The sequence below is a fragment of the Oryza sativa genome, chromosome 3 (genome assembly GCF_034140825.1).
Source record: "Oryza sativa Japonica Group chromosome 3, ASM3414082v1".
In the NCBI taxonomy this organism is placed as follows: Eukaryota; Viridiplantae; Streptophyta; class Magnoliopsida; order Poales; family Poaceae; genus Oryza; species Oryza sativa.
The window spans coordinates 12,680,617-12,692,122 of record NC_089037.1 but is presented as its reverse complement, the minus strand read 5'-3'; the positions used below and the strand labels follow the sequence as shown (position 1 = coordinate 12,692,122).

The 11,506-nt window shown below is 41.7% G+C and overlaps 2 protein-coding genes and 1 non-coding gene across 4 annotated transcripts; 1 reads left to right on the top strand and 2 right to left on the bottom strand.

The window, feature by feature from the left end:
* Window positions 1–1,805: 1,805 nt before the first annotated feature.
* On the top strand, window positions 1,806–6,228 carry LOC4332786 (CBL-interacting protein kinase 10-like). Of its 2 annotated transcripts, NM_001402151.1 has the most exons (3): window positions 1,806–1,992; window positions 2,711–4,370; window positions 5,326–6,228. In NM_001402151.1, the coding sequence occupies exons 2-3, from the start codon at window positions 3,056–3,058 to the stop codon at window positions 5,328–5,330; spliced, it is 1,320 nt and encodes a 439-aa protein (NP_001389080.1). In that variant the 5' UTR covers window positions 1,806–1,992; window positions 2,711–3,055; the 3' UTR covers window positions 5,331–6,228. The 2 variants fall into 2 exon arrangements, with proteins under 2 accessions (NP_001389080.1, NP_001389079.1); NM_001402150.1 differs by lacking the exon at window positions 5,326–6,228 and having other exon boundaries at window positions 2,711–4,612.
* Window positions 6,229–6,438: 210 nt separating this feature from the next.
* Window positions 6,439–6,520, bottom strand: TRNAS-UGA (transfer RNA serine (anticodon UGA)). The gene has a single exon. It is a non-coding gene; the product is annotated as a tRNA-Ser (tRNA).
* A 180-nt stretch (window positions 6,521–6,700) lies between these two features.
* LOC4332784 (WEB family protein At2g38370) lies at window positions 6,701–9,720 on the bottom strand. The gene is made up of 2 exons (XM_015773524.3): window positions 9,423–9,720; window positions 6,701–8,422 (listed from the first exon to the last, which is right to left on the bottom strand). The coding sequence occupies exons 1-2, from the start codon at window positions 9,594–9,596 to the stop codon at window positions 6,962–6,964; spliced, it is 1,635 nt and encodes a 544-aa protein (XP_015629010.1). The 5' UTR covers window positions 9,597–9,720; the 3' UTR covers window positions 6,701–6,961.
* Window positions 9,721–11,506: the final 1,786 nt, after the last annotated feature.

Here is an 11,506-nt window from a genome sequence, read left to right as displayed (position 1 = left end):
GACCGGTCAGATCGCGGGTTAGGTGGTGGCAGGTGGCCTGTTACACGCCTCGCCCCGTCCCGTCGGATTGATGAGAGCCTCCAGGCACTTGTCCCTAGCCGGAGACGGCGTGCCAGCTCCTGAAGATGGCACGTCGGTCCCGGTCAGATATATGCCAGGCTTCATCCCAACCATTGCAAGGAAGTCATTGTATGAAGAAGGGCAGACATGCAGCTTGCTAAACTGACGCGTGGTGGACGAGAGTGACCGGTCTGTGACTGGTCTGACGCCTGTCATGTCATCGGCAAACAACCGTGCTTCCACGTTGCACCTGCTTCCGACGGAGTGGAGGTTGGTATGACCCATCCCATCGGAGGGTCATTCAAACAGCAGCCATTGCAAATCTCCGCCCATTAATGAGGGAGGACAGGGCTATCCCGGTGTCAGGTAAAAGTACGAGCCAAATCTTGTTCAAAGTAGGATGGGTCCCCACCCAAAAGAAGGGTAGGTAGAAATGGTATATGTGGTATCCCCTTGAGATATAAAAGGAGGACCATGCCTACCAAGAAAAGGGAAGAAAAAAAGAGAAAGAAGGAGAGAGGGGAGCTCATAGAAAGGACGGGGAAAAAGAGTAGGGAGAGGGTCTCTAGAGTTGAAAGGCTCTTGCTCTTCAGCTCTTTGTAACTCCTTCAGAGACAGATCCGCCAGAACACAGGAGTAGGGTATTACGCTTCTCAGCGGCCCGAACCTGTCTACATCGCCCGTGTCTTGCGCGTTTGCTCTCTCGCGAACCATTCCACAGATCAAGGGCTTAGAACCTCACTTAGCGCCCCCGGCCGAACCGGCAAAGGGGGACCCGCGCGGTCTCCCGGTGAGGAGCCCCACGCTCCGTTCCATTATGCAACAAAGGTAAAGCTATCTAGTCTAAAGTGAAAAAAACGTGTACAGGGTGGTCCAAAGTGAAACTTTAGCGATAAAACATGGCCTAAAATGCAATTCACTCTTTTTTTCAAATGCTGAAACACGTCTTGAAGTCCTATCCAGCAAAAAAGGTAAACTTTGGATGTCCAATAGCATTTTTTGCCAAAATACTTTTACTAGATTTATATTTGAAATACGTTTTACGAGCAAATAATTGTTAAAATATAATCTTATGTTATATTTTAAACAAGTGATATCATTATTCAATCTATTTTTAAAAAGTTCATGTCGTTTAGAGTAACGAACAATGACCAACGTTTAGTTTGCCGAACGAATCTGATGGTATTGTACTTAACGATGGAGCTTGTTTCACAGTTATAGCATGCAAGATCTGAATATCTGATAGATTCAGCTTTCATTTGCGGCGGGCTGGAGGCACCACCCAAAAATATCCTGGAGCATTCTGCACAGCCGGCAGCAGCTAGTGGGCAGATCCATGAGCTGTTGCTGCAAATCCTCGCTATTCTTTCCGAAAGAACGGATATTGCAGGCAGCGCCACTAGAATAGTGGAAAATGGAACCAAACCCAAAGCAGGTTGAGGCCGTGTTTAGTTCCCCAAATTTCTAACTTTCCATCACATCGAAAATTTACCTATACACATAAAATACCAACTTTTTTTTCAAACTACTAACTTTCTCTCAACTTCGTAACTTTTCCACCATAAATACAGCCTGAATTGTTTATTTCGCCCGCACTGGACTGCACGCTAACTCTCTAGTTTGTTTGTCACTAGCCCGCCTGTTGTGGGGCCCACATGTCTGGTACACTGTGAGAGCAGTCTCGTTGGTGGCAAGATCCCATCGGCTCTCGGCGCCTATAAATTGCACCTCCTCGGCTGGAGAGCATCGTTTTTGGTGGCTCCTGATTCGTTTCCTCCGTCTCACTCCTACTCCTCGGCTGCCCCCATTCTTCTCTGGATATTTTTCTTTTTCATCTTCTTTGAGTTGGAGGGCTTGATTTTAGGGGGGACTGCTCGATCGGCAGGGTTAATTCCGATCTCTTTAACCTTCCCGGATCAGAGCCGGGATCAGGTACCGATTCTGCCACTCACATCCGAGTTCTTCTTCGTTTTGATCTGTTTCTTTTTTACTCGTATGAAGATGGAAGATTTACTACCCTAGGAAGAACTGTGGTTTAGTGAGCAGTTAATTAGGAATCTAATCCTTGGTCATGATGTAGAACACGGTTACACGGGTGTGCTCTGTTACTCTGTAGTAGCAGTTCTTTCTTAGACTTATTAAAAGGTTTAGTGGCATGGGTTCGTCAGTAACCTTTCTTTAGAGGGTTATTAAACATGTATTTTGCTTGTCCTTGGGCATATGATTTGAGGACTTTGTTGATTTCTATCTTCTGCCGGAGTGAGTGGTGTTTAGTTGGTCCCGTCATGATTCTGAACTGACCTAGCGCTAATATCCTTTCATTTCATTTATAGGATTGTTATACTGTTCCTTTTTAGAATTTTCTTAGGAAGAATTTCGTTGATTTTTTTTTTGTAGAATGTAGACATAGTGACTTTTGTAGAATCTGGCTAGCACCAGACGAAGAGAATCATACTATGTGGGACTCTGGAAGAATTTATCCAAATGTTTCCTTTTGCTTTGGAAGGAAACAGATTTGCTCTTTACATTCTCGTGAAAACAACAAAATATTAACATACATGGAAAGATTTCTTTTGTTAGTTATAATGCAGTACTATTAATTCACTATTCAGTAATGTGTACCTTACCATTTATTTCATTTTATTGGCAGTATTAGGCTTTTTGCTAGAAGCACAAAACAAAAGGAATGCTGGAAGATGTGCTTCTATGATAGAGAGCTACCTTGTGTGGGAATTGGAAAGGTAGCTCAAAATATTTATGCTTTGTGTGCTCTTGATGATAGTGAAGTACGGGTTTATGCACAGCAAGTGCTCCTTGTGCATTTGCACGATGGGGCTAGATGTGGCAGTTCAACCATCATGTTAGATTACCATCTTGTTGGGGACGGTTGAAATTATTTTTCATTTATTGCCTCTCTCATCTGATACTCCCTCATCAATCATCATCACTAAGTTACATGATTAGTGCTTTCTGAATACATAAGGCATTTGATAAGATGGTAGAACAAAAGGGGAATATTTTGATGAAGAGATATGAGATAGGAAAATTACTTGGGCAAGGAAGTTTCGCTAAAGTTTACCATGGCCGTAATATTAAGAATTCACAAAGTGTTGCAATCAAGGTGATTGACAAAGAAAAGATATTGAAATGTGAGCTTATGGATCAAATAAGAAGAGAGATTTCAGTGATGAACCTAGTAAGACATCCGTGCATTGTTCAATTGTATGAGGTGATGGCTACCAAAACTAAGATATATTTTATCCTAGAGTATGTGAAAGGGGGAGAGTTATTCAACAAGGTTCGACGTGGAAGACTAAAGGAAGAAGTTGCACGGAAGTACTTTCAGCAGTTAATTAGTGCTATTGACTTTTGTCATAGCAGAGGGGTTTATCATCGTGATCTAAAGCCAGAAAACCTTCTTCTTGATGAAAATCGAAATTTGAAAATCTCAGACTTTGGTTTGAGTGCACTTGCAGAATGTAAGAGACAAGATGGGTTGCTCCACACAACTTGTGGAACTCCTGCATATGTTGCTCCAGAAGTGATTAACAGAAAAGGATATGATGGTGCAAAGGCTGACGTATGGGCTTGTGGAGTGATTCTTTATGTACTATTGGCTGGTTATCTCCCATTTCAAGATAAAAATGTGATAAACATGTATAAGAAGATATGCAAAGCGGAATTCAAATGGCCAAGTTGGTTTTCTTCTGATATCCGAAAGCTTTTGCGACGTATTCTTGATCCAAACCCTGCGACACGGATCTCAGTTTCAGAAATTATGGAAGATCCTTGGTTTAGAGTAGGTCTTAATTCAGATCTACTTAACAAGACCATACCAACAGATAAAGTTGATAAAGTTGTGCATGTTGACATGGATTCAACATTTGGTAATTTAAGCAACAATATAAATGAAGGAAAACAAGAAGCAGAAAATCTTACTAGCTTGAATGCTTTTGATATTATTTCTCTTTCATCAGGATTTGATCTTTCTGCTATGTTTGAAGATGAAAACAGCAAAGAGGAATCAAAATTTACATCCACTAACACAGCTACGACAATCACCAAAAAGCTTGAGGATGTTGCGAAGAATTTACGATTAAAATTCTTGAAGAAAAATGGTGGTTTGTTAAAGATGGAAGGATCAAAACCTGGAAGGAAAGGTGTAATGTCCATCAATGCTGAAATATTTCAGATCACACCAGATTTTCATTTAGTGGAATTTACGAAGATAAATGGTGATACACTTGAGTATCAAAAGGTCAAACAAGAGATGAGACCAGCACTAAAGGATATTGTATGGGCTTGGCAAGGTGAGCAGCCACAACCACAATCATTGAACGAACAGTCTTAATGTTAAATATTTTGACAAGTGAAATGACAGTAGAGATTGTGGCAATGTGTTGATGTGTTGTATGTGCTATTAGTAATCAATAATGTACTTTTCTAAAAAAGTTTGTCATTTGATTTTTCATTATCATGTGTTCAGTATGAAACGATAATTGTATTGACCATTTAATTGAAAACATGTTTTATTCACTTTGCCATGTGTTCTAAAATAAGTATGGAAGTCACTAAAATAAAAGCTTGAGTATTTAGAGTTTGGGTTATATAGAAATCATAGGTGAACTTTTGTATCAGTACAAATTGTATTCTTTTTGTTTGAGTCTAATCTCTTTGCTACAATATTAGCTATAGCTGTAATGACACTGACAAATATCATAGTCCGTTCAGTAATCATATTTTGAGGAAATTTTTATAAATCTCCTTTGGATGGCTAAAGATGACCTATGGTTTTTTTTCCTTGGGATATTTCTTTTCCATTACTTACATTAGAATAAACCTAGACAGTATGTCTATATTCCAAATAATATATGTATGGGACAAGTTATTAACCTTGGTGCTGAAATAATTAGAATGGTGCTAAATTATTGATAATCCACATTTTGCTATGGTTGCTTTTAAATTCAAGCTGGCAAGCATAATTCATGCTGCAAATATATTTATCCCGAAATAGGTGATATAATATAATACTACACTACGCTATACACAAAATCTAGTTGTCAGATTGGACAATCACCAACATAACCAATGATTTGTATGTTTCATTTTGTTCCCCCTCTTTCAATCGATGTTGTGGCCAGCCGTTTGTTCCAATCTTACAAACTGATGCTGCATTTAACTATTGATTTCACTGAGCTAAACTGATGCAAGGCTAGACCCATAGGCAAGGAATGACTATTGAAATGTGATTGATTCATATGCAAGGTTGAAGCTTCATCGAAATGCCAAACAAATACTGAATGCCAAACAATGGGCGATTCAAGCAGTCTGATGTACTACCTCCGTCCTAAAATAAGTGCAGTCGTAGATATTTGTGCTCAACGTTTGACCGTCCGTCTTATTTAAAAAATTTGTGAAAAATTTGAAAATATTTAGTCACACATAAAGTACTATTCATGTTTTATCATCTAATAGCAATAAAAATACTAATTATAAAAAAAAATAAATAAGACGAACGGTCAAACGTTGAACGTGAATAGTGCAAAACTGTACTTATTTTGGGACGGAGGGAGTATTACGGTACACCATTTGTTTCAGCATTTCATTCTGCTAGCGACGAGGAACACTCTAGAAGTATCTAGAATTTTACAGCTTGCTGAAATTACAAGCTACTAATTCCTTCGAATCCCGGATCCATCTGTGTGTTACAGCCACTCGCCACCTTGATTAGTGGCGGGGGCAGAATGATTTGGGGGATTTAATGATATGCAAGTCAGCTGAAAATATCAAGCTTTTGATGGTGGTGGTTGCTGCTTAGCTAATTGACAATACATTTGTTGGTGCTCAAAAGTTGCAGCAAAAGCCAAGAAGAGGCATGTGTTGATGGGTGCTGCACTGGCCCAGGTCAGGTGAGCTACAGCAATCGGAAAATCCTCGGTTGCTGGCTGGAAAGATTTTTGTTGAGCTCGCCCTGTTGTCCATGGCTAAAAAGATGGTTGCAATTTCGGTTGGCTGGAGCAACTTGCTTCCTGATGTATGCCTCATAGTATAACCTTTGCTTCTCCGGTTTGTACCCAAAGATATTGTGTGCAGGCAAAAGCAAATGAGAGTAGCTGGTTAGAGTGTGTATGGTTTATCTTAACTGAATGGTCATTTTTCGTCGAGAAACTTAACCACTTGAAACCTTTCATTAACGAGACTGAACTCGACGTTTTCGGGCTTGACCGGGAATTGTCATGAGGTGGGAGAAAAAGGGGAAATTGAGAAAAAAAAAAGAACCCATAAAAATCTTGATTTATGAGATTGGACTCGATGGTTTCGGGATTGACCGGGCATTGGCATGAGGCGAAAAAAAAAATCGGGAAAAAGAAAAAACAACGTCGACAGCAGGGTTCGAACCTGCGCGGGCGTAGCCCAACAGATTTCAAGTCTGTCTCCTTAACTACTCGGACATATCGACAACTTGTATTTTTGCTAAGGACCACAAAATATAACCAATAGTAACTAGCACAAACCCAGTACACACACATCCTGAATGCCAATTTAATTTACACCATTGATTCCACGGAAAATTAGGTCAAGCTATAATACAGAAAGACATTAGAAAGGTTCTCAACATGGAAAGGTTTAAGAGGCACAGTGGAAATGATGGATAATTAAATCCATCGATTTAGATTACGAAATGATACAAGTACCACAACTAAAACTTGACTCTATAGTCCCTAATCAGCAGAGCGAACTGCAGCATAATACATCATACTAACCTAAACAGAACGTTGTACTACATAGGATTGAAAGGGGTCCGACAATTAGCTACTTGTCTGAACGGCAGATTGAACTGCAGCTAGCCAGCTACATAAATACAGCTAAAGTACAACTAAGATCGATCTCTTGTAGCAGATCAGAGGGATTCCCTCTTCTTCTTGTTCTTGGCTTGCTTCGCCAATAGAACTGAGAGCCCAGTCAATGCGAATTTCTTCCTCTTCCCTGAGACCCTCTTGCGAACAGCCGTCTCTTCTCTGGACAAAACTCTACCCCTGTTCAGAATCTGACCAAGGGAAACGTTCGGCATCTCGCTCGTTTTGTCGTCCCAGATGGTTTTGTCATACCCTTCAGGCCCCATCAGCTTCATGCTTAGTATCTGCCCAATTGACAACGTTTGCTTGCAGGAATTAGTTGAAGCATCAGAGATGATATCCATGCTGTGTGAATCTTTACGACGTTGAGCTGCATTCTTAAACTTTGGAGAGCCACCGATGGAGCGCCTCTTGTGCCCATTCTCAGATTTCCATCTGCGAAGAATCTCATCAACTGCAAGTTTCCCACGGTTTGCAGCTTCCACCCTCTTCAGGGCCTCTTGCAGTGCCCTCTTGCATTCCTCAACCTCTAATCGGGCATCATCTAACTTTTTAACTGAGTCAGTCTCTGAGCTGTTAGCTACATCTACCTGCAGCATGGCCTCTTCTACTTTCTTCCTCGAGTTTTCATCAGCCTCTTGAGCCTTCGAGCACAGTGTGAAATATTCTTCCGCTGAAAGAGTCACTCCATCACAAACAGAGCTGCCACATTCAGAAGAACTTTCACTGCTCAACAGAGCTTTGATCTCAGCAAGTGCAAGTGCTTCTGCTGCTCTAGCTGCTTCTTCCATCTTCTTGGCTGCAATGCATCTGATCTCTGCTGTGCCAATGCTAGCCTTCGTCTGCTCGATTTCTGCAGCCAGCATCATAGCCTCAGACTTTGAAGCATTAGCCATGCCCCTGAGCTGCTGTACCTCAGATGCCATTTTCTTGATCTCAATGAAAATGTCAGAGGGATCTTCACGTCTTGCCTGCAGATCTTTCAGGGTTTGCAACTTTTGTGTTGTCTGATCCAGCTCATCTTCCAAAGAAGAAGCCAGTGCAGTATTGGAAGAAAGCTTTTCCCGGCTTCTCTCAAGCAAAAGTTTCTCCTTTGCTATGCTATTGTGCAGTAATTCAATTGCAGCTCGTACTGCAGCCAGGTCACCTGTAGTTCTGTTTAGGTTTGCTTTTGCCTGCTCAAGTTCTAACAGTACTGAACCTGAAAGCGGTTGTGGATGTTCATCTAGGCCTTCCATATCCATATCAATGTTAACATTTTCAGGTTTCTGCTCTTCAGATTCTGTAATAGGAATTTCACTTTGGTCATCAGACTTCACAGCTGAAGGAGATGTTTCATTTGATTCCTTCTGTATTCTCTGTTTTAAGTCTGCTATGATTTTCTTGGTAGATTCCAATTCCTTTAACACATCAAGTGTCTCCTTTTCTTTGATGATAAGATCATGTTCTAGTTGTGCAGCCTGCTCTTTGATATCGACAGGCTGTTTACTTTCTTCAGATTGCTCCTGCAGGTGAGAATATATCGTCAATGGAAAGACAAATATTGAAGATTCAATAAGCTGCATACTACATCGGTCCCCAAATTACATGACACCAAGATAATAATAGAGGAATAAGTGTAACTAGAATCATATAAATGGGGAAAACAAATCTAACACTCAGGTTAAATTCTGACATGCCAAATGTGAACTCAAGTACTATAGTGTCACATAATTTGAAACTATTTCGAAGCAAAAACTACAGCTAGTTGATGTTTCTTTTTGCAACTTTTTATTTGTTCTCTCTGGACAATCGTTGCTGCTTTCAGCGCTTGCTTGCTTTACCAAAGCGGCTAGGCAGCTCTGAACTTTTACTTTGTCCAATTGTCCTACCATATGCTTCAAAGTTCAAAGTTACTAGGTTTAGCACGGATCAGTTTCGGTATGATGCAACATGCTTACCACTCAACCACTCATGCTTTGGCAAAGCAGGTGATAAAGACTCAATGCAAAGATCACTTTGAGCAGCCAGTTCGTAAGTGCTACTCCATTGGCTCCTTTACAAGAACAAAAACAGCAGCTATCCCAAACTATCCGTATCTACCATTTCAAATGAAACTAATTATCCAGTAATGAACCTATGAACATATTGACAAGATGATGCAAATGTACAGGCACGTGTATAGTAGAGCAGATCCATCATCCATGCTTGCCTTTAACTACTTGGGAGGCGTATAAATGGCAGGTGAGTTCAGGAGTAGCAATAATCAAGCAGCAATGCAGCTAGCATTAATCCAGCCATGAGCTATCCGCCTACCCTACCAATCCAGACACTGCTGCTGCTACTCAACTGTACGAAATTACGAATGCGAAGCTAAAATAGGGGTGGCAATCTACCAACATCCACCACCACCAACAACACTGCGGGCCACAGCGGAGCCATCAACGGGGACCATAGTCGCCATGGCTGGTCGAACGGAAGAAGAAGAAGAAGAAGAAGAAGAAAGAATGCGCGTGGTGACGTCACCTTGGGGTTGGGAGGGGCGAACATGCGCCTGATGAGGTGGGAGCTCCAGGCGGCGCTGCCGCCGAAGCGGTCGACGGCCTCCCGCACCGACTCGAACGGCGCCGACGTGTCGATCTCCGCCCTCCCGCCGCCGCCCACCGCCGCCGCGGCGCATTCCGCCTCGGCGCTCGCCATGGATGGAGGAGAGGGGAAGTGGGGGGGAATCCTCCGATCAAAAGACGGGGGATTTTTTCCCTGGGATTCTGCGCGGAGTGGAGTGGAGAGCGGAGAGTGTGGGTGTGGGTGGAGGCATGGGGACGAGGGAAAAAAAAAGAAGGCCGCGGCTTTAATAGCGAGGCGCGCGAGGGCGAGGCATTGACCCGTGGTCGGCTCATCAAGGAGCCGTTACATTTTGCAGTTCGCCGTTGAATCCTCACCCTTTTTTTTCCTTGGAAAAATACTGTAGTTTTGCAGTGCTTTATCAGAGTCTCACACTCTCTCGCAGTCTCGCTCCTTCCTACACATGCACATGTAGTACTCATGTTTCATCTGCATGACTGCATTACTACTTTCCTCCCAAAATAAATTTATTTTCCACATATCACAGCATGGATACAAAAATAAGGAGCCCATCGTTTGGCTTTTTTCGTAATAAGCCAAAACGGCTTATTAGAGAATAAAAATGAATTTATAGGTAAAACTTTTATATATGTGTTCTCGGTGACTTAAAAGCCAATGTTGAAAAAAAAAACTACGTTAAAAATATCTCAAAATCAATGTCAAATTTTAGTTTGAAAATTCAAAATTTGGCTTTTTCTTTAGCTGAATAGACCATCCGATGGGAGCCTAAAGTACTAAAATACCAATGTTGATAAAAAAATAAAATACTAGAATATCCTTTTGCTTTGTTTGTTTAATCTCTCTCACAATGGAGTTGAGAGGATTTACAACAATAGGTGTGTAATAAATCTTCTCCATTCCTCGTTTCTTGGAGATTAATCGAACAAGATCTTACTTTATCAAATCCTAATATAATTATTTATCATTTTATCTATTTCCAATATAATTAGCCTTTATTTTTACAAACTTAACTTTCATGTAACGATTACTTTTAAAATAAATTTATTTTAGGATGTATGGAAGAAGCTAAGAAAACTAAGGCCCTCTTTGTTTAGCCTTATAAGCCAACTTATAAGCAAAAAAGTTTAAGCCTAAACAAACAAACAGCTTTTTCGTTTGGCTTTTTTTGAAGCCATAAGTCACTCAAACACTATTAAGTCAAAAGCTAGGTTGGGGAAGTTTTTTTTGGCTTATATAAGATAGATGTATAACTCCACTATTAAACTTAGAACATTAAATCAATTAGCTTATAAATCATATAAGCGAATAAACTGACTTAAAAGTCTGAGCCAATAAGCCTAAAGTCCCATAAATATGAAACTCAAAATGGCTAACGGGCGGAGTGGGAAATTGCATCATCAACGGTCGAGGGAGGTTTGGTGGGGGCGGTGATGAGTGGCCGCAGTGACCGTGCGACGTTTCTGCTCCGCGAAGGCGCGCTGGGAAGGAATCCGAGAAAACGGCCGTTGCATTTGCGCAGCGCACGCACGAACGCACGCACGCAGGCGCGCGACACCCGCTGCAGAGGGCTGCGGGTGGAGCAAGCAAAGCGACCGGCTCCCATTATTATACGCGAATCACGAGGATCCAACCGGTCAGATCGATGGATGGCTGGATGCAGGCGCTGTTTGGTCCTGTCACTGTCTTTCTCCTCCCTTTGGCTGGCTATGCAGCGAGAGCGTACTACTACTACTACTGGATTACTGTCAGCGGCAGATGAGGTGAACGTTGCCGAGAGGAAGAGGACGGCGTGCTTGGTTGACACAGGTGGTGGGTGAGCGGGATAAAGAGCAATGTCGATCCCGAGGCTTTTTTTTTTTGTGTTGGATTTGATTAGCGTTGATGATGCTGTTGCAAACAAGGGATGGTCCAAACGCACAAGTGCTTCCTGAATCATGCTGAGGGTGTATTCTTCGCAACGGACAGAAGCAGGTTTTACGAGTAGCTACTGTGATTGTCTCCAAGCTAAATTTTAACCACCCTAG